The sequence below is a fragment of the Lutra lutra genome, chromosome 16, assembly GCF_902655055.1.
Source record: "Lutra lutra chromosome 16, mLutLut1.2, whole genome shotgun sequence".
Classification (NCBI taxonomy): domain Eukaryota; kingdom Metazoa; phylum Chordata; class Mammalia; order Carnivora; family Mustelidae; genus Lutra; species Lutra lutra.
In genome coordinates this window covers 10,800,450-10,827,169 of record NC_062293.1, presented here as the reverse complement: position 1 = coordinate 10,827,169, position 26,720 = coordinate 10,800,450, and the positions used below count along the sequence as shown (strand labels likewise).

At 43.4% G+C, this 26,720-nt stretch overlaps 1 protein-coding gene and 2 long non-coding RNA genes across 6 annotated transcripts in view; 2 read left to right on the top strand and 1 right to left on the bottom strand.

Moving 5' to 3' along the window:
• LOC125087143 (uncharacterized) overlaps positions 1 to 1,466 on the bottom strand; it is a 36,876-nt gene extending 35,410 nt beyond the window's left edge. Inside the window, exons 1-2 of one of the 2 annotated variants that reach the window (XR_007123368.1) lie at positions 1,154 to 1,466; positions 309 to 396 (exon numbers count right to left, since the gene is read on the bottom strand). This is a non-coding gene — a long non-coding RNA (uncharacterized LOC125087143). The remainder of the gene's footprint in view (positions 1 to 308; positions 397 to 1,153) is intronic. The other variant, XR_007123369.1, reaches the window with a different exon arrangement.
• A 126-nt stretch (positions 1,467 to 1,592) lies between these two features.
• MAP2K6 (mitogen-activated protein kinase kinase 6) overlaps positions 1,593 to 26,720 on the top strand; it is a 118,579-nt gene continuing 93,451 nt past the window's right edge. For 2 of the 3 annotated variants that reach the window (XM_047707137.1, XM_047707135.1), the window contains exon 1: positions 1,594 to 1,895. In XM_047707137.1, the coding sequence (XP_047563093.1) occupies positions 1,880 to 1,895 (16 nt within the window). In that variant the 5' untranslated portion in view covers positions 1,594 to 1,879. Of the gene's footprint in view, positions 1,896 to 26,720 lie in introns of all 3 variants that reach the window. The other variant, XM_047707134.1, reaches the window with a different exon arrangement.
• LOC125087145 (uncharacterized) lies at positions 22,253 to 23,013 on the top strand. Its single transcript, XR_007123371.1, has 2 exons — positions 22,253 to 22,380; positions 22,654 to 23,013. It is a non-coding gene; the product is annotated as an uncharacterized LOC125087145 (long non-coding RNA).

Sequence of the window (26,720 nt, the reverse complement as noted above, 5' to 3'; positions counted from 1 at the left end):
GAACCCAAGGTGACCTTGATTATTTCTCAATAATGCCAGGACAGGAGATTAACTTAGGTAACTTAGGTAAATTGATGTTGGTTTCATCCCCTATTGTGTATTTAAGAGCTGATTTACTGACTTCTAGCTTAAACATGGTGGCCTGTTTCCTACATTACTCGGAAGGCCCTGGCTTCCTAGAATTCCAAACAAAACAGCCCTAGTGTTCATTAGCAGTCATTAAATCTGGCTGACCTCTTTCAAAGTGCCTCTTTTTATTTTACACCACTGATCAGAACTATCTCTAGACTCTCCCAGTTTCGACTCACCGTGATTGTAGAGGGCAAATCTACCTTCTTAAAACAATGCTTTGATTCAGTCACGCCCCTCAAAAGCCTTTCACCACTTCCCAAGTATCTGCAGAATAAAGTTCAAACTTCTAGTTGGCCTTTACCACCCAGTACAGTCCTCACCTGTAAATTCTGCCCACCCCCACTTTGGTGTACAAGGCAACATAGTATCCTTAGCGTCTCCTGAGTAGGCTTGTCCTCATTTCTTTACTGTGCTTGGTTCACACCTCGGCAGCCTGAAATCCTCCATTTCTCCCACTCTCCCTTGAAAGCACATTTCTGAAACTGGTCTACTCAGTGAGGTCGAACTCTGAGCTCACTGCATGCAGCCCACGCCCCCTCACTCAGCTTCATTCCTTGCATGGGATTGTTCTGTGCTTCTCTGGTTTCCTTGTGAGGGGGGTGGCTCTGTCTACCATGTTGCTGCCTATCCCCTAGCCATAAGCAATGCATGACAAATGGATGACCCAAGACCCTAGAAAGGTGCCTGGCCCATCCCAGGAATTCAACAAATATTTTGCTGAATAAATTCAAGATCTCTGGTTTGGTTAATTTAAGATTACCACCTACTTTCTCCCTTAGACCAGGGGCTTTCCTCTCCCATCAGCTGAGAAAAAAAGCATCTAAGCATCGTAACTTTGATAAAGTTAGCTTAAGACACATAAAAAGCAGAACTTCCTCTTTAACCCTTCAAGAAATGAGAACTAGCCCCCATCCCCCCAACCCCCTGTAATGAATTTCAGGTTCCTGGAAAATCACCCACTTGGATCATTTCTGCCTAAAAAACTTTGCCATCTTCTCTTCGGTTGCAAAGGTAATCTTACCTCTAGCCAGCCAAATCACCAACCAATTCTCCAAGCGAGAAAAATGTTTTGTTTTGTTTTTTAAAATGGAGGTGGGGGGCGGGTAAAACGTCTCCACGCAGGGACAACAGGTGCTGCCCTGCAAACACGAAACAGCCAAGACGACCTTCTCAGCGAGCCAAATGCTTTTCAGCTAACCTAATGTTCTTCAACTGTTGCTTCAGGGGCTTTTCGGTAACAAAAAATGCTCCCTCGCCTTGGCCCTGCCGGTTTTTGGCCGCATCACTTACTACGGACTGCATGTCTGACTTGTTTATCTGGGCGCACCCAGTCATCTCGCTCAGCGACCCAAGCGACCACGTTTCCTTAAATCAGAGCCCCGTGGACTCTGCTCGGAACTACATTACCCAGCGGCCCTCGCGCCCTTCGCAGGAAGGACGTCTGCGCACTAAGATACTCAGTTCCAAGTTTGGAGCTTTTAGCTGCCAGCCCTGGCCCATCATGTAGCTGCAGCACAGCCTTCCCTAACGTTGCAACTGGGGGAAAAATCACTTTCCAGTCTGTTTTGCAAGGTGTGCATTTCCATCTTGATTCCCTGAAAGTCCATCTGCTGCATCGGTCAAGAGAAACTCCACTTGCATGAAGATTGCACGCCTGCAGCTTGCATCTTTGTTGCAAAACTAGCTACAGAAGAGAAGCAAGGCAAAGTCTTTTGTGCTCCCCTCCCCCATCAAAGGAAAGGGGAAAATGTCTCAGTCGAAAGGTAAGAGCCTATTTGCATTACTTGCAAAAATGCAAAGGGTTACGCATGCATTTATGAATGCATGGATGCAATTTTCGCCTGGCGATTGCATTTTTAAGTTTGAGGTTTTCCACAGCTCAGTTGCATTTCCTGTTTAGTATGTGTCTTTTTTTTTTGCAGACACAGAGAGTTCCTGTAAGGCAGGGCTTGCAGTTCAGCTGTGCATTGACGTTATTTGCATTCTTCTGCTAGGATTACTGAGCTCTTTTTGCCTTTTGCACAGTCAGGAGAGATAGAGCAGGTTGGTAGCGTCTAAATGTGCAGTGCTTTATATAATTGTAAAATTCTTTAGTATGCATACACATTATAAGTAATTTTATGTGCAACAGGAATACAAACTTTTAAAAAGTCTGTAGGTGCCGGTGAAAGGTAAAAGTTGAGTTAAACTAGTAGGAAATTAATGTAATCTTATATTCCTTTGGGAATAAAGCGTTGCGGTGCCTGTTTTTAGCTGAATTTTCATTGATACCGCTTTGAACATTAAGCAACTTTTGATTTTTAAAGGAAGTAAAGGTGAAGTGTGAATAATAGCATATTACCAAAAAAGCAGAGGAGAAGTCTTTCTCTTCTGAGATTTTGCACTGCACACCAATTGCTTATTGGCTCACAGTATTTAGAAGCAGCAGGGAGGACATAGATGTTTTATGTCTCCCCGTTTAGGAGATGCTTTGCATCTGGGGGGGGGCAAATATGGGGAGAAAAACTGTACTTTTAAGCAATACACCAACATGGGGGGAATGCACCGTTTCGTTGAAAAGCATAATGAAATCTTTTAAGTGTGTAATTATGTGTATTTGGACAACTATAATAGGTCAGAAATTCAGGGTTGTTGTTTTTAATTTTTTTCTTTTTCCAATTTTTTTTTTTTTTTAAACACAGTTGTATTTTGCAGGCTTAATGTGATACTGGGGAGGGGATTTAAAAAATTCCTGACATGGCACCAGAGAACTGAGGGGGTGCTGTCAGGTGCCTCTAGGACCCTAAGTCACTACTTGTTTCAGAACAAATCCTTCGCTATAGAGAAAGCGTAAGCCATATGAGAATGTGTGGAGGGAAGAGGTGAGTTAGGGATAGGTGAATAAGGCTACCAGGGACACTATGTGCATGGGTAAGACCCAGTGAAATTAAAGTGTCTCATAAGCTTTCTGCCTTTTTTTTTTTTTTTTTTTTTTGGATTTTGTTGAATTCTACCTGATGGGAATCACACATCTCAGACCAAGAAGGAAGTGATATATGTACTCAGGAGTTCAAAGTAGGACTGTGTTTTCCTTGACTATGAGGCAAGAATGGGAATTTGGAAAGCTCAGAGTGCTGAAGAACCTAGGAACAGGCATTATGAAGTACAGGTGTTCCTTAGTAGAGGGGAAACCTACGGTCTCCTGAGCAGAGACTTAACAGCTTAGAATGGGCATTCCAGGCTTTGAGGTATTAAAGAGCTGGCATTTAGTTACTTTGTATTTGGTATACGCTCATTTATTCAATTCAGTTTAATAGATGTATACATATGTATGTGTATGTACGTATTATATATAGTGTGTGTATATATATATTGTGTGTGTGTGTATATATATATATATATATTGCATAAGATTAGGGGGCATACAATACAAAATATTTAAAATGTACTTGTCTCCTTCAAGGAACTTACCATTTAGAAAGCAGGTGTGCAAATCATTCTGATACAAGATAATTGCATAGATAGTGAAAAGAAATGGCCCAGTTGGGACTTTAGAGATGGTAGTGATCTCTCTGGGAGATAAGAAGGTTTCATGAAGAAGATGGTATTATAGTGACCTTATCTATGGACCTTAGGGTCTAAAGTAAATCAGGCTCCTTTTCTACTTTTTTTTTTTTTTTTGGCTCACTCTGAAGGTAGCTCTGTCCCAATAGAGCTGAGTTGGGAAACGAGAAGGCACTAGCATGGCACACCTCCATGAGGAGTGTGCCCATGGTAGATCAGCTACTGGTGGTTCCTCAAATCAGTTCCTAGTTAGCTAAATGATTTTCTTAATTGAGTCCTCTTTGGAAGGTACATCTGGTGCCAGTGTTCCTGTCCAAAAGGAAAATTATCGATACAAAGAAGCAATGATCATTTCAGAAATGGCATGGGAGCCTTGGCTTGGACGTTGAGTGTGGAATTGGCCTAATTCGGCTACAGTAGTCTCAAGGGGCCAAGACGTTTTTTGCAGTACCAAACTGCTTTGTAATACTACAACCAAATGGAATGGGAGTTAAAAGTGAAAGGTGGATACAACCTCATGGTATTGAAGAATTTAACCACGTGTTCAATCCAAAGGACCTTTACGAACTTTCTAGATCACTATAATTCGGTCTCACAGACCTCTAATTTAAGGCAGAGCAGAGGCAAAGGAATTACAGACTCCCTGGGAGCTGGAAGGACCGGGCTGCTTCTTTCCAGCCTTACCAACAGTGAGATTCTGAGAAAGAATTTCTTAAAAAGAAATTTTGTTTTCCACAGTTGTAACTTTAGGTGGTATGCTTTTCAGCTTGTTTATATTAGCTGTCTGGGGTTGAGCTGACATTTTTCAAATATTAAAGTGGTAGAATGCCTTTTGAGGAAATCTGAAATGTAAGCTAACAGGAAGGGCACCCAGAAAGTGCAGGAATTCCTGCATATTACAGGAAGACAAGCTACAGGAAAAATGTGTCATCTACATTACCCGCGAGAGAAAAACTATTGTTATTAGCCATGATGATTTGAGGGAGGAAGGGAGAGAGGGAGGTCCGGAGGTCCGGCATCTCCCGGTTCACCTGAAAATACAGACAAAGTTTGACTCTGTAAGAAAGGCACTCTCTCTCCCTTCTCCCTCTTTTCACCTTTTAAAAATATTAGCTTCCCTTAGTTTAAGACGGTACTGGGTAAATCGTGTTGGAGGAAATGCACGGAAGGCATAATTCAAAAGCATGTAGGAGTGGGGCAGACACTCCTAGGGGCTCTTTTCTTCTGTAATTCATTCCACCCTGGGAAATGAAATGTGTAAATTTCTCATTCTGTATAAATTCCTTTGTTAGGTTGTACCAGACAGACTTGTCATGCTTAGCCTGTAATCTGAGCCAGGATGTTTTATAACCCCGTACATCTCAGGACACAAAATCAGAATAGGTACCTTGGGTTTCCCCGAGCTTGTTTTGTGTCGGTGTGGCATTCAGCACTTCACAACCCGCTGAGTGTCAGCTGCGGGGGTTCTGAGGGGCTCTCGTGGTGGTCCATTTGATGCTGGAGTTACAAAGGGCTGAGATTTATCTCATTGGAACTACTTTCTAGTATTTTAAAATCTGAAAGATCTAGATGAATATTTTTAGAACCAAAGAAAAAAGTACACACATAGCACTTGTTCATTATAGAAACGTTTAAAAATAAGGAAAAGGAAAGTAAGACTCACTAGTGACCACAGCATACATTTTGGCTTTTATCCTTTTGGACTTTTTTTTTTTTTTGGAATGGTCCCTATATATGTGTATGAATAAATGTAAAGTGTGTATAGACCTAATGCCTATTTAGTTACCTTTTGTTTCACTTATCAATATACCATGAGATATTTCCAAGCGAATATATCTACGTGTGTGTGTGTGTGTGTGTGTGTGTATCTATCTATCTATCTATCTATCTATCTATATATATTATTATTATTATTTTGAGTGGAGGAGGGACAGAGGGAGAGAGAGAATCTGAAGCAGGTTCCATGCCCAGTGTAGAGTTGAGGTGAGGCTTGATCTCATGACCGTGAGATCATGACCTGAGTGGAAACCAAGAGTCTGGTCCTTAATCACCTGAGCCACCCATGTGCCTCTCAAGTGAATGTATTTCTACATTCATAATATTCAGTTGTCTTTTGTTTACTTCAACAGAACCTTCATGTTTATTCACTTTCAATATTATGAAGTTACCATGAGGGTCAGCTCAGCTTATATGTTATTCTGTAGACTGTGGCCTTAGACGAAATCCCAAGTTCTGCATATCATATTCTTCCCCACTGTCCTTTTCTGTTCCACCTTTTAAAAATAGATTTCTTCTATTATAAAAATGATATACACTCATTGAAAACAAAATTCAAGCCAAAGAGAATTTCATAATAAGAAAAGTAAAAATCACTCCAGCTCATACCATCCAGAGTTAATTACTGGTGACTTTTCGGTAAACATCTCCTTACATTTGTACGCACATACGTGACTGCATACATACACGTAAGTGCTATTTTGCACGTGATAGATGATACTTGGCAACTTGTTTTATACTCTGCCATGTGTCGTGGGATCTTTCCCTATTCACACACATTCACTTACCCCATTCTTTTAAACAGTTGCTTATTTTAATTTGTAAGGATGTAGCTGTTTAATTAATCTCCAGGTAGAGTTTCATATAGTTCTTTTTTTTTTCTGCCTATAAGCAACATTGGAATGAATGCCATGAACATACACTTGTGCATTTGCCCAATTATGTCTTTAAAATGAATTCCTAGAAATGGAAGTGCTAGGTCAGAGGGCATGGACATATTGCCAAATTGCCCTCCAGAGACCTAACACGAATTCTTATTCCCATCAATGTCTGGGAGTGCTCATTCTCTGGTTTAAGCATCGCAGTAAATATTACCAAATAAATTGCTGTCCAGAAAGACTATGGCTACTTTCCTTCATCCTAGGTCTCGTAATTTGGAAAAAAAAAAAAAAAAAATCTTTGCCAATTTGATTGAAGGTGTTAGTACTTACTGTCATTTGCATTTTTTAGTAAAAAAAAGAAAGTTGAAATCACCCCCCTTTTTTTGACATTTGTGTTTTATGTGTTTGAGTTTTTCTCATAAAATGTATCTTGAAGTTTTAATTTGGGGATCAAATTATTTCCAGAGTTAGGACAGAACATTCCCAAATTGCAAAGCTTAGGTAATCACGGGTTGAGAGTTGGGTCTCATGTGTCTCAACTGTTTAGTTCCCTGGTGAGTTCTAATTTTAATTTTAACCCAAATGTCTTAAGTAAACCTAACGTATTTCATAAATTCATTTTGTTATACTTTTATAGCTATCTAGATCCATATTAAAAATAAGAAAATAAAAAGGATTGATCTGATTAAAATTCTAGTCTGGAAAATGACTTACTTCTGGACAATTTCTGCATTTTCAGTTAATCTCTACAGGCAAAAGTAGCTTTTCTTTAGTTTCATAAATAATTCTTGCCTAGCACCTGGCTGTGTTCTATGCACTGTTGCAGAAAAGTTGCCTTTTTATTTTTAAGCCCCATGTGCAATCATGTGCATCATAAAAGTGGTTTAGTTTGTGAGATTTGTTAGAAAAACTAAGGCTGTGGTCAACTTTGATGACATCCCAAATTATATGACAATCACAAGGTCTTATCATAGCCTTCTTTAGTGAACTTGCTTATTTATGTATCCTGATATTCAGTGATAGAATTTAGAGCTAGGAAAGGAGTTTTGTAGTCTAATCAGCTCATGTTACAAATGAGTAAACTGAAGCTTTGCAGGAAAGTGATTTGCCTGTAGACAGCCAGAGGTGGAATTTAGTCCCCTGATTCTCTGTCCCAAAGTTCTTTTCACTAAACAACACGCAAAGATTAGCAGTCCACATCTATAAAGCATTTTTTTTTCTTCAGAATCTTTAGTATATTTCACACTTTTGTTTTGTTTTGTTTGCTTTTGTGGGGAGCATGCTGGCAAAAGGGGCTGACAGGCCAAACAGTAGGGGTTCTTTTCCTGTACCCAAGAAATGGCGATCCATGAATCATGGTGGTGGGGCTTCCTCCCAGTTCTCTGCCAGGGGATATTTTGCAAATATTCTCATTTTAATTCCCAGTGCTTACACTCTACAGCTGCAAGTTTTAACCACTGTAATTGTTATTTGCCTTTTATGGACCATCTCTGAAAGCCCCTGCTGGGTAGCTAACATCTCTTCTTGTAGATCTTTGTGTCTCTACCTCTTTTAGCATTGGGTTGATAAATAATAAGTACTCAATAAATGTCTGATGGAGTATTTTTAATCAGTGGGGGGTGGTCTCTATCACTTTCCTCCACATTTCATCAGAGGCTTGGGGTAATTAAATTATAAGGTAATTTTCTTCCTCTGTTGCCTTGTTTGCATTAATATGCCCATTAGATCTTTGCTTCATTATTTGGAAGTTGCAAGAATAGCATAAATGACAATTTAGATGGCTGAAGAAGTGTCATTTCTCCCACCAATGTCCTCTAGATAGATTTATAGGTGGTCTGATCCTAGGCTGCTTCTTTTAAAACTGGGGCACCTGGGTGGCTCAGTGGGTTAAGCCTCTGCCTTTGGTTCACGTCATGATCCCAGGGTCCTGGGATTGAGCCCCGCATCTGGCTCTCTGCTCAGTGGGAAGCCTGCTTTCCCCTCTCTCTGCTTGCCTCTGCCTACTTGTGATCTCTGTCTGTCAAATTAAAAAAGAAAAAAATATACGCGGAACTAAGATGAGCTGTCTTCAGGATCCAATGAGATGGGACGGGAGTGAATGGCTCCCATCCTGTGCTGGTCTCAACAGCTCTTTGTAAGTTACCTCAGCACTTGAGCCTCTGATGGGTTGTCAGGGATAACCTGAAAGTTTTTAACAGCTGCGGCTCAATGACAAAACAGGGAATTCTGCAAGGATAACCCCCACATACAACAATTCCCCACTTCCTCCTAACCCACCCCTGATGTCCATGCTGCCCCCCTTCTGTCCTGGGATTGGTTTTTGCCCTGTCTCCTCATAGGGTCTTCCTTTCCTGAGCTGGTCCATACAGTTGCGTATGCGGCCCATAAATCCCCTTTCTGCACTGAAAGGATATTCAGGTTATAACCTAGTCACATGAAGTCTATCAAAGCACTGTAGTGGAGTCAAGTTCAGTTGTGAGTTGAAGCATTAAATAGACCTTTGCTGGATAGCCCATTGTCTGCTTTATATTCGAGTCTCTTTATCCTTCCTTAAGTTAGATAGTTGGATTGGGATCAGCCTTTTTTTTTTTTTTTTAAATAGCTGTAGGTCTAGTTGTGGATCTCAGCCCACACCCCAACACTCTGTGCTATCCTCATCCTCATCCTCATCCTCATCTATTATGGGAATGACTTTTCATGTGTTATGCCTTTGAACTTCACATCAATCCTTTGGGGATAATTACCATTACTGTTAATTTACAAATGGGGAAACTGAGGCTCAGGTGAGTTAACGATGTGCCTGCGGCTGGATAACCAGTAAGCAGCAGAGGCAGGATGCAAAGACAAGCCTGTCTGACCACAGGGCCCATGCTCATTCTCAGGGAAGTTGAAAACTGTAGCTTCACCCATGTTTAAGGATAGCCCATGAGCTAAAATGTTAAAAACAACCCCAGAGAGTAATATTTCGTGACACATGAAAATCATATAACATTCAAAGTCAGTGTCTACAAATAAAGTTTTATTAAGACACAGCTGTGTACATGCATTTATGTGTTGTCCGGGACTACTTTTACCCCCCGAGCAGTGGTAGAGTTGAATAGTAGTGATGGAGACATTATGCCCCACAGAGCCCAAAATAGTTACTGTTTGGCCTTTTTCAAAATACGTTTGCTGACCTTGCCCTTTATGACTTATTTCAATCAAGTAATGGAATCTTTTCATGATGGGGCTTCCATATTACATTCCTCTTTGGCTTTAATTGGAAGTTGTTAACCTGGGCAGCTAACTCCACCAGCGACCTCTGAGGCCCAGCCCACAGGAAATGTCTGAGTGGTGCTTCTCCTGGTTATGGGATTTGTAGGCCATTGCTCATTTCCGCCGAACTCAGCTACCGGTCTCCGGCAGCCCATCCTGGGGTCCTTTCCCCTCAGCTGCACTCTTCCTGTTTGCTTCAAATTTCTTTTCTTTATTGCCCCTCCCACTGAGAAGCTGTTCATTCGTTCTCCCCCTGCTCCCTTCCTTCTCCCCTTCCTGATCTCACATTTTGTTGAAAAGCCGATAAAGTAAAAACAATTTCTCACTGCCATGGTTGCCTGGCTTTGTTGACTCTGATTATGAGCCAGCCCAGAGGGTCCATCGTTTCTTTTGTGTGGAGAGAAGATGGAAGCTTCCCTCTGGGTGTAGGATCTTACACATCTTACCCAGAGAGCTTTGCACTTATCATCGCCTGTGAAGTTAGAGCTGGTGTATCACATTGACTCTCCCACCCCTGGGTGGACACTTTTGTTTGGGGAATGAGTATCCTTTTGCTTACAGAGTCACTTAAACTGTGGGTATTATGTGTATGTAGGAAGGATGGTCCAGGGAGATGTTCTGCAAAGGAAGGGAGGGAAGAGGTAGGGATGGAAGCTAACGGGAGACAGAGTCGCCTCAGTAGGATGAGTCCAGATTCACTCACCATACCCAGAGTGAGGTAAGTTTAAGTCACATACAAGGGAGGGCTATAGTTCTTACTCTCCTAGATGGTAGCAATGCTGCAGATTCTTTCTGTATTCAAGAAGCTGTGCTTAACCATCGATCTGAATTATCTCCTTGTCCCCTTACTAGGGTGTGTTGAGGTGATGCGCCATTTTGTATATGAGCAAGCTGAGGCCAGAGAGGTCAAGGAACTTGCCTTTGATGGCACGGTTGACAGCATAGCAGTGGCTTTAATCAAGGTCTGTCTGACCCGAGAACCTGAGCTCCTGGCTACTCCACTTGAGTTAAGTTACTCCATAATACATTTATGAACCCATTACCCAGAAGACAGGGTTGGTGGTAGAAAACATGAGTGGATTGTGTGTGAATTTGCATACACTGGGGCTGGGTATGATCATTAGGAGGGGCTGTCCAGTGTCTACCTATGTAAAGGTTCCTTTCGACGTGTTCCTTTAAGCCTCTGTTGATCATGGGATAGCAAGTCTGACTCATTCTGAGTGTTAAGGTTGAATTCCAAGTACAAAGTATCCATGGGTAGAAGGAAGCTGGTTACAACTGGTCTGCTGATAGATACTGTACAGACAGGAAGTTACCGTTAAACATCAGCAATGAATACTGATTCCATTAGCTGTCTTACAGGCTGTAATGGAGCAGCTCCAAACTTTAGGTTTTTCCCTGCACCTCTCAGTTAAACTTTTTTTAAACAGTAGTAAGAACATGACCAGTTTGGCACCACCATACCTAAGAAGAGGCATATAATTCCTTTGTGGCTTAGTGATTTCCTGTAATCCTGGTTATTTCTCTGTAATGGTAACAAGTGTCATTTCCTTGAAATTGCGAGTGAGCCTACCTGTCCACTGCTTTCCTCTTGTACTGGATGGTGTGGAAGAAACTAGAATTCTCTCTTTTTGTGGTAGAGGAATCAGCTGGGGGAGTGGGGAATGAACTCTCTCTCTCGACTTTTCTCTCCAGCCAAAGCAGGACAGTCACACCTATGTTTCAGTCATTTCCCAGGGATCCCATGCAGAGGCCATGGGGATAGATGGTCTGGATGTTGAGTGACAAGTTATTTATTCCCTTCCTCCATTCTCCCCGCTCCAGTCGGACACGGGAGGAATGGGTTAGAGATAAGTGTAAGGCTAGACTCTGAAGAACCAGCAGGAACAGAATGGTAAAGAGTATGGGAGTTCTTTTGGAGTGAAGGTGCGGAAACAACCTCTCTGTGGTATTTGAAATCGTGATAACTGTATTCTCCCCGCTTTCTTGACTCCTTCATGTGCCCCAAACTCCACTGCCATTTGAAAAACATAATCCCAGAGACTCTGAACATGCCTAAAGGGAGAGCTCGCATAAAGGGTTTGTCCAGATTAGTTCAACCAGTCAAGTTGGGATAGATGGTTCCATTTAAGACATTGAGCTTGTGGAACTAGACAGAGGAGCACCGTGCCCTGGTCTCCTACTTACTTGCTATGAGGCTTGAAAAATCTTCTTACCCTCTAGCTTTGGTTTCTTTACCAGCTAAATGGAGAGACCAACACTCCTTCACAGGATTGTTACGAAAATTAGGGAAGTTTATCTACATCATGTGTTTTGGCCAGTGCTTGGAATAATTTCTTCAATAAATATTTATTGGGCACGCTGCTGGGTTTGAGGCATTGTGCTGTGCTAGGCGCACTGTGAACATAAATTTGCTCCCTTCTTCCTTTCTGTCTAGCCCTAAGAAGCTCATTGCCTAGTAGGAGGTTAAGAAAAGCACAGAAGTGTGTAGACTGGAAGCTAGAATCCTAGATATGCCCAGAAGAGATACCGTGAGTCGGGAGGTCCAAGGGATGAGAAGGGGCTCAGGGAAATTTTTACAGTGAGTGTGCAAGTATCAACATGAATTTCAGAGCTGATGAGGAAATTGTGCCCAGGATCCAAGGTCCGGATGGAGAAGGAATCTCACTTGACTTCAAGAATCCAGGGGCACCAAGAGATTGTTCATATAGGCACAACAGTTCCTTAGAAGAATAAAAAAGAGATATCCAAGCAAAATACCCAAAGCTTAAAAGACCTCGTTTGTATTTTCTAAGAATTTCCTTTTTCTTACCAAGCTATATACTACTGTTATTACTTATGATCACAATAAGTTAATAAATGGAATATATCCTCTCTCATACTTTTAGAGTTGTTTTTTTTTTCTTGATTGTGGAAACTCCAGGAAATCCAGAGGTTAATAGTTAAACAAGTATATCATATCACCTGGGTTTATAGGCACACTGTAATTATATAAGCAAGCTGTTGGTTCAATGATCAACGTCTAGCTAAGTCAGGGAATATTTTCCAGAGCATGGCCACAGCTGCAATTTTCATTTTTTATAACCTGCCAACCTGCCTTTTCCATTTCTTAGGGCTTTTCCTTTTTCTAGAATCATCAGAAGTCAGTTAGAGAGGAAAACTGTTCAGTGCACTTCTGAATTTTACTTACCTTATGGGAGGTGTTCCAGAATGTTCTTTGTTTTACCAAAGTTACTCTCTCTAGCAGGATATTGGGTACTGGCAAGAGAGTTCATAAATCTTGTGTGTGGGTATTTTCAATTTCAGAAAAATTCAATTTAAAAGATAAATACACGGAAACAATTGATAGGTTCAATTAACTTATCTTTCATTATCTTGGTTTAAAAAACACAGTGACCTATAGCTCTGAAGCTCCCAGTGTGTTCTTTCTCAGTGTGACCAGTACGTACGTAGTCACCTGCTTTCTCCTCAGTGACTTCATTCAGCTCAGGGTCAGTAAAGTGGGGGAGGCGGGTGGGTGCACTCACGGGCCTTCAGAGTCAGGAAAGGGACAGGGCACTTTTTGCCTCACCTTGCTGTGTGGTTAAGGAGCACGTAAGACCCAGCCAGGTAGACAGGACCTGCCAGCTATGTCATCTCTTGAATGGCTTGCCAAGTCTTCTTGCTTGGGACTTTGTTCCTGAATGAGCTTCCATTTTTATAGGTAAAGTAGAAAAAAAAATACAGATTTAATTCTGGAGTTGATTTAAGTGTGAGATTGAGGGACACCTGGGTAGCTCAGTGGTTAAGCGGCTGTCTTCGGCTCAGGTCATGATCGCCGGGTCCTGGGATCCAGCTGACAGCGAGCTCCTTGCTCAGCAAGGAACCTGCTTCTCCCTCTCCCTCTGCTTGTGGCTCTACTTGTGCTCTCTCTGTCAAAAAAAAAAAAAAAAAAAAAAAAAGTGAGATTGAGAGATCCTGATACATTAAGGTTAGAATAACTTTTCCCATCCCCAATTTCAATCTTTTTTTTTTTTTTTTTTCCCCTGATGTGATCTGGCTAAGGACAAGAGAGTCAGTGTTGGCTGGGTAAGGGCGTGTGGGATGGTTGAGAAGGCTGGGGGTGCCGAGGACCATATATTTTTTTAGTTGAATTTAACAAACATTATCGAACCATTAAATTACCTGCCCCTGCACTGTGCTATGTAAATACCCAGACAAATAGAATTCCATCAATATCCTTGAGAAGCTCTATAGTCTGGTGGGATGTAGTCTTTCTCTAGGGCTGCTAGAACAGATAACACAAATTGGGTGGCTCACACAATAGGAATTTATTGTCTCACAGCTCTGGAGGCCACGGGTCTGAGATCATGGTGGTGGCCAGGTTGTTCTTTCTGAGGGCTGGGAAGGAGAATCCATTTCAAGCTTTTCTTCTAGCTCCTGGTGGGTTGCTGACCATCTTTGACATTCCTTGGAGGCACGTAGATGCCTCGTCACCTGGCCTATGCCTTCGTGTTCGTGTGGCGTTTTCTCTGTGTGGGCACCTGTGTCTAAGTATCTCCTTTTTATGATGACACTGGTCATATTGGATTAAGGCCCCTCTTAATCCCATGTAACCTTATCTTAAGTGATGATAAATGCAATGACCCTATTTCCAAGTAAGGTATATTCGGAGGTACTGGGGGTTTAAGACTTGAACATAACAATTTTAGGGGGACACAGTTCAGCCCATAACATGGGAAGATAAACATGGCGGCATGCTCATGCTCTCCTTGTGATACGCCCATGAGTTCTGTTACAGGCAGCAGCCAGGACACCCAGGAAGGTAAATGGTCTCACTCGACCTGGGAAGGTGAAGAAAGCAGTCGGTAGGGGGAGAATCTTAAACTGGTAATAATGGAACTTGAAATATGGTTTTTCTCAGTAGAATAAGCAAGTACAACAAGAGGCTAGCCATCTGGTCCGTGAGCAGACTACCTGCTCTTCCTTCTGATTTTCTATTGTTAATGACAGACTGGATGCTTCTAAATTGGGGGGTGTTAGCTTGGAAAACACACAACACACACACAGACACACACACACACATGCTGAACTCACGTTTGGGGGTAATGAGATCTACTGAACACTTGCAGTGGTTGTCACAGGCAGCTTTCTTGGACAGACACAGAGGTAGTGCACTGAGAAGTGGGGGAAGAGGGCATCCTTTCCTTGTAACACATGGTCCTAGTCCTAACGAAACAAAGCTGAAGAGGGAATGGGAATGAGTAAGATCCAAGGCTCTGTAGCCAGGCAAAGCTTATTTTTAGAAAAGGCCTGTAAGCCTTCAAACAAACAAAAAAAATTCTACTTGAGTGTTACCAAGCTCTTAAATATTGATTTTTTTCTTTTTTAAGAGCAAGAGTGACCATGCGAACAGGGGAGAGGGAGAGGCAGAGGGAGAGAGAGAATCTTAAGCAGGCTCCACACCCAGCGCAGAGCCCAACTCAGGGCTTGATCTCAGGACCCTGAGCTCATGACCCGAGCTGAAATCAAGAGTTGGAAGCTTACCCCACTGGGCCACCCAGATGCCCCTCTTGAGTATTGATTATTAACAAAAGGTCTTTTCAAATTTGTGTATATTTATTAGGGTTAATAGTCTTCTTTATTTTCTTATTGTGGTCAGAGTAGGTTTGGCATCAAATTATGTATGAATGTACTAGGATCCAGCTTGGGTGAGAGGGCCCAGTATGGGATGATATTGTCAGGGCATGTTGTGGTGGGAGGGTAGGTGGCTGGGGGTAAGGTGGGTGGGAAGGAACTTTTCCAGTTTAGGACAGATATCCATGTCCTGTTGCCCTGTTAGGGTTTTGATGGAGGTATCCTTTAAGTATGGGTGTGGGGGGCGGGTGGGCACCCCAGAAAAAAGCTAGAGGAGGATAAAGCATCCCTCAGAGCTCAGTGGGTGGTCGTGGGACAGGTAGTCCAAACAGCAAAAGGACAGGTGGGCAGCAGAAGCGAGGCAGAAAGTCAAGTATTCGATGAGTCAATGTGAAAAGGGAAGAAAGGAATAATAAACAGGGAGATCAGTTGGAACACAGGGACCAGCAACTCCAAGGGTCCAAGCAACCAGGGTGCAGAATTCAGGCAGGAGCGACCGTCGCTTCCCTCCGTTAGCCCTGCGCGTTAGGAATGACTATGCACCTCACCTGTTTCTCGAAGCCTCGCAAGGAGTCTTGGTTCACCTGGCTATTGTGTGATGCACTCCCTGGGAGCCGGTGGAGGTAGGGTGCAGAGGGACTTGCAGGAAAAGAGCAGCAGCAACTAATTGGAGCCCAGACTGATCTCCATGTTGAGTACCTGTGTGCAGCTCGCAGTGGGACCAACGGAGTCAGAGGAAAACAGGAAATAGTGAATCAGCTGCATCGTCAGGCTCCTTGGTTTGTAGACTGAAGCCAGCTACTGGTTTTCTGTCTGAGGTTAAGAGGCGAGCATGGTCTTACTGTGAGACAACAGCCCCAGGTCCAGGGTGTTCCCATTCTAAGGCAAAGCTGGGAAGCAGAGATGTTAGGGGTGGGCTGGGTGGGCGGAGAGGGAAAGCTTCTGTGATCTTGTGTCCTAAAAACATCTCAGGGGGATGGAGAGACTCAGTCTTCGCTGAAGCCATTGGGCAGTGTCCAGAAACTGGTATGATTTTTTGTTCCCTTTGATCCAGCCTTTCCGCTTTGAGAACCTACCCTGTAATAACTAGTGATTTTGGAGACCTACTATGTGCTTTGTGATAAACACTCTACTTCTTAGCTCTAGTTTTCATAAAAACCCGAGAGCGAAGTCAAAGTATCCCCAATTTACAAAGGAGGGAAATTGGACTGCAGAATTAATAACCTCCCTAAGATCAGAGAGTTTGGGCTTGCAGAGCTGGGATTTGAATCTAGTTCATTTAAATTCCAAAGTTCATGTTTTTCACTATGTAACTGCCACGGCAGAAGAGTGAAAAATAGGAACATGCTACTATGTAATAATAAAGGGACAGCTTCAGTTGCAGAAACCTACCTCATACGTAGTAGGTTATGGAGACAGCAATAATGTGAATGGGAAGACGGTTATGACCCAGGAAGAATGGATATAGATTAGTGATTACACGGATATGTAAGTGTTTGTGTCTTTGTATTTTATTTTATCTCATGTCGAAGTGTTTCTATTAGGGAGAGTTTCACTGAGTCTAATTGTAGGAGGTATCGTTGAGCCTGGGAAGAACGAAGAAAGCATTTTCTGACTCTCTCTCTGCTTGCTCTCCCTTTGAAGGGGCGCTCATTCTGTTTTTCTTGGGAGGGTCTTTTCTGTTTTGCCCCGCAGACTCATCAATAGGCCCATGGTTTATTACTTTTTTTTTTTTTAAGATTTTATTTATTTATTTGACAGAGAGAGAGAGAGATCACAAGCAGGCAGAGAGGCAGGCAGCGGGGGTAAGGTGGGGAACCAGGCTCCCCACTGAGCAGAGAGCCCGACTCGGGTCTCGATCCCAGGACCCTGAGATCGTGACCTGAGCCAAAGGCAGAGGCTCAACCCACTGAGCTACCCAGGTGCCCCTGGTTTGTTACTTTTTAATTTAAATTTTTTTTAAATAGGCTCCATACCTGGCATGGAACCCAATGTGGTGCTTGAACTCATGGCCTTTGAGATCAAGACCTGAGCTGAGATTAAGACTGAGCCACCCAGGTGCCCCTCTGCACGTAGTTCAAAAGTGCTATTAGCCCTATATCTATATGACTTTGTGGTTTCAGTACCCATTGTTTGGCTGGTTACAGTCTTGGGTCTGAGATCAAATTCTCTATCTTGCAAAGGAAAAATCATCACTGTGATAAAGGGTAGCTGTGGATTGGCTGGCCCTGAGTCAGGCGTCCATCCCTGGGGCCTGAGGGCGAAGCATGGTGCCGCTGCTACTTAGAGGTGCTGCAAGCCTGGGTCATCTGAGTAGGGGGCCTAAGTGAGACAGAAAAATGGGTTGACTTAGTAAGCACACGGGAAGGAAATACAGGAGGAAATGAAAACAAGGAATATGGCCACTGGGGCTTTAATGGGAGTGAGGTTCTGACCTTATGGTGACCTGTGGTGTTTCAATCATTCTTCTTATAACAAGTCATTATAAATTTGCCTACCATTAATAATAAGGAACTTAGTTAACGAGGAAGGAGAGGCATCTGCTCAGAGCCTCTAGTAGTCTGTGAGTGGAAGAGACTCAGACCCTCTACGCGGCCCATCATCTGTTTGGTTGCAAAGGTCAGTTGCCTTTACAAGGAGCACTAACACCGTCTGGTGAACCACCTGAGTCTGGGCTCTTGGACAGAAAGAACAGCACAGAAACGGTATGCGGGTGCTCTCCCTGTTGGCGAAGTGATAAATACAGGATTTGTTTTCTGATAATGTGCCAGTTGCCCAGGTTCATGGGACGGAGAGTTTGGGCAATACATACCTGGCAAGATGGAAGTGGTTTCCAATCATGGAAGGTTGCATCTAGCAAGGATCCCAGAAATCATCCAGGTTGAACACCTCATTTCATAGATGGAGAGAGTATGGCCAAGCAAGCTTGAGTAACTGAAAAGGTCAAGGTGAAGGCAAAATAGATCTGGAAGACAGATCTCCGACTCCCACACCTGGACTGCTGTTAGCATGCCAGGTGCATCCTGATACGGAGCCAACCTTTGACTCTCCGGGGAGCCCTTCTACTCTTCCTATAAAGACAGAAACTAGACCCCGAGGCTTAAAGATAAAACACAAACAAGAGTGCCAGGCACAGTGGAAATCAGGACTTCTGTTTATCCAGTGGGGCATCCGATGATTGAGTGGGTCTTGTTCAATCATGCATGCGGCTGTTCATCCATTAATTCATTCTCTGAACATTTATTAGATGCTTCTCTGTGTGGTTCACGGCGAGGCACTGGGAAGTGTCCAGAGACATGATTCCTACTTGCAAGAAGCTCAGTTTCTAATGGGGAGCAGATGTGTGGACCCGCATTTGTGATATCCTGGTAGCTCAAAGGAAAGGTGATTATCTGCTGAGATCTAGCAAAGGGAATGGGAGAGTCGGGTGTTGGGGTGGGAGTTGAAGCGGACTTAGCTCTGGTCTGTCGGGCAGTTTGAGGTGGTAGGAGTGTCGCGGAAGTCCAGAAGGTCCGTGTGGTTGGAAGGTAGGGGTCATCTCACGAGTAAGGAGACATGATGTTGGAGAAATAGGTGGGGCCGAGGTACAGAAGGCGTTCGTTGTTCATTGCTTGACTCTGATACCGGGTACCAGGCGCTACTGAGAAAGGGTTTCTTCCAGCAGCTAGATTCATATAATTTTTGTATTTTAGACTCAACTATGCATCTATGTCCCTTAGCAACAGGTTTTGTTAGTATTCTGAGCTCGGTATGAAATGGAGAGCCAAATTAGCATTGAAGAGCTTTCCTTTGGCACATCTACGACGAACTTGCTTTATCGGTTAGAAAAAGAAAAGACATTAGCCTTTATAGGGAAGAGAGTTTGCCCGGGTTGATTAATATTAGTGGTTTTCTTTACCATTGGATGACTCAACTCATCATGACATTTTGTTGGCATTTTGTCAACCTGCACTTGGCTTTGTTCTATGGGGCATGCCTTGAGGTCTGATGATGGAGGTTTTATTCATTTGGGCATGTCTCCCATCCTGCTGTTTTGTTTTTTAGCTAACTAACTTGACTTTCCTGCCTGCCAAGACCCCGGGAGCTTGCTTCTCCCGGCTCCATTGCTTCCTCCATGAGGTCAAGTGCGTGCTGCTCACAGAGGAGGGCCTGCCATTCTGGAGGTTTTCTGGAGCAGAAAACCCAGCCTGCGTAATCTAGAGCTGGAGATTCCAATTGCCTGGACTTTGGAACTCAGACTTGATCCGGAGGGAGAGGAATGCTCTCTGGTTCCAGCGTCTCACGAAAGTGTAGGAGGGAGTGCCCATGTGTTGATGGAAAGCGAAATCAAACCTGAGGTGGTCTTTCCAAATTTCATAAGCAGCCAGTATTATTTTTGTGTTATTTTTCAACTTTAAAAAATATTTTATTTATTTGAGAGAGAGAACCCTAGAGTGTGCTCATGCACATGCACACACATACACACACATACACGAGTGGGAGGAGGGGCAGAAGGAGAAGCCGACTCCTCACTGAGCAGGGAGCCCCACATGGGGCTCCATCCCAGGATCCTGGGATCATGACCTGAGCCAAAGGCAGATGCTTAACTGACTGAGCCACCCAGGCACCCCTAAACTTTTCTTTTTAAACTTAGAATTTCTCGAATATGTATCCATGGCCTTGCATAGTTCTTAGCAACAAACTTAGCAACAAATCAGAGAAAAAAAAATGAACTGGTTATCTGTAGTTTTTGTTGGCTTTGTGATCTCATCTACCTCATCTAACTTGCTTGGGCCTCAGTTTCCTCTCCTTGTAACTGAACGGTCACTGCATTCTGTTGATTTTAGGAAATGCCTGATTTGCCTGGGAAGATGCATTAAGGCTGAACCATGGGGAGAATACAGAGATATGGTACAAATACAGAAGCATAAAATTAGGATAGGTGACTGTTAGCAGATGAAGTATTTCAAACATCTTTACCTTCCCTCCACTCCCATCGGGCTCAAGAAAACAATCCACACTTTTGTCCTTTTGGTTAGAAGTTTGGAAGAAATTAACTACTTAAACCATACTTTCATCGCCACCTGAGTTTACCTATAACTGGGCCCTTGTTTGTTCTCCAAAATGCATTTATCCATTTTCACTCTAAGAATAAAAGGTAAATTATGGAGATGGGGGAAGAACTTTGTTCTTTGTTTAACAGTTGTAAAAGCGAAGGTCTGTGACGCAGAAAGTTTATGCAGTCTTCACAGAAAGGACAGAATCAGCTTTATGGGATGGTGTGGATCCAGCATTCCTTAAAGTTTAAAAAAAGTCAAAAATGTATTCCAATCATTTGGAATTGATTTGAAAGAAGAAAATAGATGGGTGGCTGCCAGCAGTGTTAGATTGCTCGGCTACCAACAACCCTTGAAAAGAAGTGAACAGCTGTCACACTTCTCTGTCCTCTGTGGGGATTTAGCTTTGGAAAGATAAGTTTGCAAATTAACAGATCTCATTTTGGGGCACCTGGGTGGCTCAGTGGGTTAAAGCCTCTGCCTTCGGCTCAGGTCATGATCTCAGGGTCCTGGGATCGAGCCCCGCATCGGGCTCTCTGCTCAGTGGAGAGCCTGCTTCCTCCTCTCTCTCTCTCTCTCTCTCTCTCTCTCTCTCTCTCTCTGCCTGCCTCTCTGCCTACATGTGATCTCTGTCTGTCAAATAAATAAATAAAATCTTAAAAAAAAAAATCCCCCCCCCTTTTCTGCCACTCCAACCCCACCCCCTCTGAGAGCACAGGCCTTTGGTTCTCCGGAAGCAAAGAACATTTGATTCCTCTCTTCCTCACTGTTGGGTATGTCAGGAATCAGGCAGTTTTGCACTGAGAATGAATGAAGCAGTGCTATCATATTTTTTAGTTTTATGCTAATGACTCCACAATAAGTATTTCTCATATATTTTTAAAATTTTTAAAAGATTTTATTTATTTATTTGACAGACGAAGATCACAAGGAGGCAGAGAGGCAGGCAGAGAGAGAGGGGGAAACAGGCTCCCTGCCGAGCAGAGAGCCCCATGTGGGGCTCAATCCCAGGACCCTGAGATCATGACCTGAGCCAAAGGCAGAGGCTTAACCCACTGAGCCACCCAGGCGCCCCTCTCATATATTTTTATAAAAATGACTCGATGGGGATTTTTGCTCTGGTTAATTATAGACTGAGAAAAAAAAATCAGAAGAAACACTTCTATCGCGTTCACTATTTTGTTTGCAGAGCCCAGTGCCTGGCACATAGTGGGTGCTTTAGAAGTACCGTTTGAATAAATTATTTCTTAGCCGTGTGCAGGCTGCGCCTTATGCACAGTTGGAAAGTGAACTAAGATGGCCTTTGGTGGATTCATTTCTCAAATGAGAACTTGTCATCACACCTGTAACTTTCTCCTGTGTCTTCTTTATACATGTATCTTTTTTTTTAAGGTAAAATATGCATAGCAGAAAACTCAACATTTAAATACTTTCAAAGTATACAATTCTGTGTTTTTTTGGGAGTCGCAAGGTTGTGCAACCATCACCGCTATCTAGTTCCAGAACATTTTTATCTCCACAGATGGAAAGAAGGCAACCCCCCCCAACCAGCCCCTGGCAACCACTAAGCTACTTTCTGTTTCTATGGATTTGCCCCTTCCAGATATTTCCTATGAATGGAATCATACAATATAGAGCCCTTGGTATCTGCCTTCTTTTACTTAGCATCTTGTTTTCAAGATTCATCCACGTTGCAGCACGAATCAGCCCTTCATTCCTTTCTATGGCTGAATAGCGTCCCAGTGTATGGGTATATTACGCTTTTTTCCTCTTTTCTGTTTCTCATAAAAAATCTGGTGTCTAGAGAACTTCTTCAGAAGTAAGTAATAAGTTACATCTCAGTCTTCCTAATAGAACTTAAATTAAAAACTCATCCCGGGGAGTTTGCATTGTTCAAGCGTAAAACAGCTCCGAAGAAAAGAGTACATTTCTCATGGTGACATCTCAGGGATGGGGACAGGCAACACGTTTATCAGCGAATTACATCCTTGTGAATATCTGACTTCTTGTGAGGCCAAGTCAACCGAAGGCTGCGGGACTGGAAAAGGTGTTGAACAGTAGATGGGCACCAGGGTTCAGGTTCTGGGTTAGCCGTGAGTGAACCGTGTCACCTGCGTCTTCTTGGATGTAGTGTTTTCTGTGTGTTTTTTGTTGTTGTTGTTGTTGTTGTTTTGTTTTTTCTTTTTAAAAGAAGAGCAATTGTGCTCTCATTTTTTTTCATTTCATTTTACTTTTTTAAAAGATTTTATTTCTTTATTTGACAGAGAGATCACAAGCAGGCAGAGAGGCAGGCAAAGAGAGAGAGGGAAAGCAGGCTCCCTGCCGAGCAGAGAGCCTGATGTGGGGCTCCATCCCAGGAACCTGGGATCATGACCTGAGCCTAAGGCAGAGGCTTAACCCACTGAGCCACCCAGGCGCCCCTGTGTGTTGTTTTGGTTTGATTTCAAGTGAGGCCCCTTGCTAAGCTCTTTTACGAGCGTTATCTCATTTAATCCTCCCCAGAATTGTGTGGTGCAGGTGTAATTTCTATCTGCATTTGATAAACGAGGAGTCTGTAAATGATGAGTAGGAAGACTAAAAACCACAGCCCAAGTTTCCCTTCTAGTAAATTGTGGGGGCAAAACCCAGACTCATGTCTGACTATCTTTAGCACGAGCTCATAACCAGCATATGGCAGGCCTTGGCAGACTGGGACCCACCGTGTGTTTTCGTACAGCCCGAGAGCTAAAATGGTTTATCTGTTTTTAAGTTGGAAAAAAAAAAAATCAAAAGAAGAATATTTCCTGACACGTGAAAATTATACGGAGTTCCAATTTCTGTCTATAAATAAAGTTTTATTGGAACATAGCCACGTTCATTGGTTTACATCTTATCTCTGCTTTCATGCTACATGACAGTGTTGAGTTATTGGGACAGAAACTGTGGTCCACAGAGCCTAAAATATCTCCCGGTTTGGCCCTTTATGGAGTAAATTTGTTTGTTTCCTCATTTGTAAAATGGAGGCAGGGACAAAATTCAATTAAATTATTCTTCAGGTCCCTTTCAGCTTTCATGTTCTGAGAGTGGCAGAGAAAGTTGCTTACATCTGCTTTCCCTTGAGGTCGCCTCTCACTCAACAGATGAGTTTGCCTCTTTGCTAAAAATGACTGCACATCACTCCTGCCGCGGGCCATACATTGATGCCCTGACCTCACATCTCTGTGTCTATCCTGTCCTTGATTCTTCTATTCTGAGTAGTAACAAGATTACCCCTTGTTGCATGCCTGTGATGCTCAAGCTCTCAACGGGGCTGTGAAGAAGGCTCAGAGATCATAGACGGAAGGTCAGATTTTTTTTTTTTCTTTTCCATTTTAGAGATGTGTGGACTGAAATGTGTCTCCAGGACACATCAGTTAGTAAGTTGTGGTGCTGGAATGTGGACCTCGGGTCACCCCCTTTCTGATCCCAGGGCCATTCCTACTCTTTTTATTTTTTTTTTTTTTAAGATTTATTTATTTACCTGACAGAGAGAGAGAGAAAGTGAGAGACGGAACACAAGCAGTGGGAGTGGGAGAAGTAGGCTTCCCGCTGAGCGGGGAGCCCGATGCGGGGCTCGGTCCCAGAACTCCAGGATCATGACCCGAGCAGAAGGCAGACACCTAAAGGCTGAGCCACACAGGTGCCCCTTTTTATTTTTTAAATTTTTTAAATTTTTATTTATTTGACAGACAGAGATCACAAGTAGGCAGACAGGCAGGCAGAGAGAGGGGAGGGGGACAAGTAGGCTCCCTGCTGAGCAGAGAGCCCAATGCGATGCAGGGCTCTATCCCAGGACCCTGGGATCATGACCTGAGTCTAAGGCAGAGGCTTTAACCCACTGAGCCACCCAGGCGCCCCTATTCCTACTCTTGACTGATGTTCTCTTTGCCATCTGTCTACCTCAAGAGATCTCCCCATCCCCACTCTGCACTCCATTCCTCTATGCATACTTTCTTCATTTCCCCACCCCTCTTTCTAATGGTCTTTTTTGTATTAAGGTTGCATCCTGAGAACAGCATTCCCTTAGGCCAGCTCTTCTGGCCATACCTGCCAACTCTACCCCATCCCCCACCCCCCACCTGCTGTGAGATTCTCCTCCTCTAGGGTGTGTTCAGGGCAAAAAAGCATGACTTCCATCTGGTTCTGCCTTTTGCAGCTGTGTAACCTTGAATATTGTATATGACTTTACTGAGTGTCCGCATCTGTAAAATGGGTTGATGGGTAATTGAAACCACGGAGGCTTGATTTGAGAAAGAAATGAGCTCACTCACCTGTTATACCTGACCCGGCTTGGTCTTCTCACTATTATTATAAAACAGTGTTTTCTATCCTATTGCCCAGTCCCAAGCCCCGGAATTACCCTGCTGGGTTTTCTAGAGTAGTTCGTGGTTTCTCTCCACCCAGCTGTCCAGTTTGTTTTTCACTCCCTGACGTGTATCGTCTTTAGCCTTTAGTCTCTTTATGTTTATTTTTCTTCAGCTTATCTTATGTTGGTTTGATCACTGTCCCCTCCTTCCCTTCCAGTCCTATGCATTGGTCAGGCCTCCGCTGAAGCGCCAGAGTCTCCTGGGACCGAGTCCTTCTGTCCTGATCTCTTCCTTTCTGAACTTCCTTTGAATGTGGAGTTGTAGAGCCACGGACCTTGGCAATGAAAGCCATCATGTTTTTCTTCCCACTTGCCCAGGTTAAGTAGCTTTACTAAGGTTATCCAACCTGTCTGTGGCAGGGTCAGCTGCTGCTTCCCCTGTGTTATATAAATCTCTGAATCATGTACACTTCCTTGTATTATTCACCATTCAGTCAACGAGAGTCGGAGTGCTTTTTCTATAATAGGCTCTGAATTCAAGAAGGACAGATGGTAAAGACCAGTTTTATGCACTTGTATTTGAGAGTGAATGCTTCTTTAGGAACCTTGCTTGCCTTAACCTCGTTCAGGCCCTGGTGAAGGACTTTTGCTTGTCCTAGGAACTCACAATTGGAACAGGATGTAGGGGATGGGCTGATACTCTTTAAAAAAGGCAGTATAATGGCCACAGGTGAGGTGTCAACAACATAGAAGAAGTCATGGTTAATTTAGGGGGCATTAGAAAAACTTCACAATGGAAGAGACTTTTGAGCTGGGTTTTGAAGGGTGAATAAGAGTTTGCTAGCAGGAAGAATGCATTTTAATCAGAATGACACCAGAGGAAAAGCAAAGGAGGTTGAACATGCATGTCCTGTTTGGTAAGTTTGTGCTGTTGCCAGGCTGTGTCTGGGACATAGTGTCCCTAGGACATTGGAGGAGAGGCGATAATGGAGGGAGTAACAAAAATTCAGAGGTTTTTTGTTTTTTTTTTTTTTTTTTTGTTTTTGTTTTTGCTAAAAGGTCTACACTATAATTCTGGTGCCTCTGTTTCCTTCTGTATAAAATGTCTGAGTAGAGTGGGTCCTTAAAACATTTTTAGATAATCCAACCTTCTGGGTTTGTCCTTCTGTATCAGTGAACTCCAGTGTGGTTATTTTCAGGCTCTCCCTCCCCTGTTTTCTTTTCTGACCCTGTGCTTGCTATGCGATGTACATGGTGAATGGAAAGGTTGATACATCATCTGGAAATTTCTGGATGAAGTAGGGTGCTCTGCTGGTCTCAGTTGATTTCTTAGCCTTGAGGATGATTTCTGAATTCATAAGATTTTGTTGTCAGAATGCCCAGAAATGGATTCTTGCTGATCTTGGCGGGAAAGGAATCCACTGGAAGAATTTGGGGGAGTCTCATAAAAGCTTCCAGAGGCTCAGAGAACTAGAATCAGAAGCAACAGTGCTGGGGAAAACCCCCAAAATACACCAAAGAAGGGGGCTGGTGCAGACACTACTGTTCCCACCATGGGGTATGGATACACAGCTTGTCCCTCTCGCTGCTGCAGGACCTGTAGCATGATTGTCATCAGAATTGATGCTGACACAGCTTCCCCAGTCTGGACAGAGCTGCCACCACCATTGTCAAGTGGAGGAATGGATCATGCGCTTCCCCTGCTGGTTTATATTGCTAGGGACTGGTTCCAAGTCGGCAATGACTGCCCTGGGCTTATGATCTAGTGCAGAGGATGCTAGAAGTATCCTGTACTTTTTTTTTTTTTTAAGATTTTATTTATTTGACAGAGAGAGAGAGATCACAAGTAGGCAGAGAGGCAGGCAGAGAGAGAGAGAGAGGGAAGCAGGCTCCCTGCTGAGCAGAGAGCCCGATGTGAGGCTCGATCCGAGGACCCTGAGATCATGACCTGAGCTGAAGGCAGAGGCTTTAACCCACTGAGCCACCCAGGCACCCCATATCCTGCACTTTTATAAGGGGTGGCTGGCTTTGCCTCATGACGTGGAGGACTCCGAACACAGGAAGGGGGCTCAGATGCCAAATGCATGACAGATGTCCACGGCAGTCTCTAAGCTGGCCATTGTGTGCATGCCACCAACGTTCTTGAGGTGGAGATTT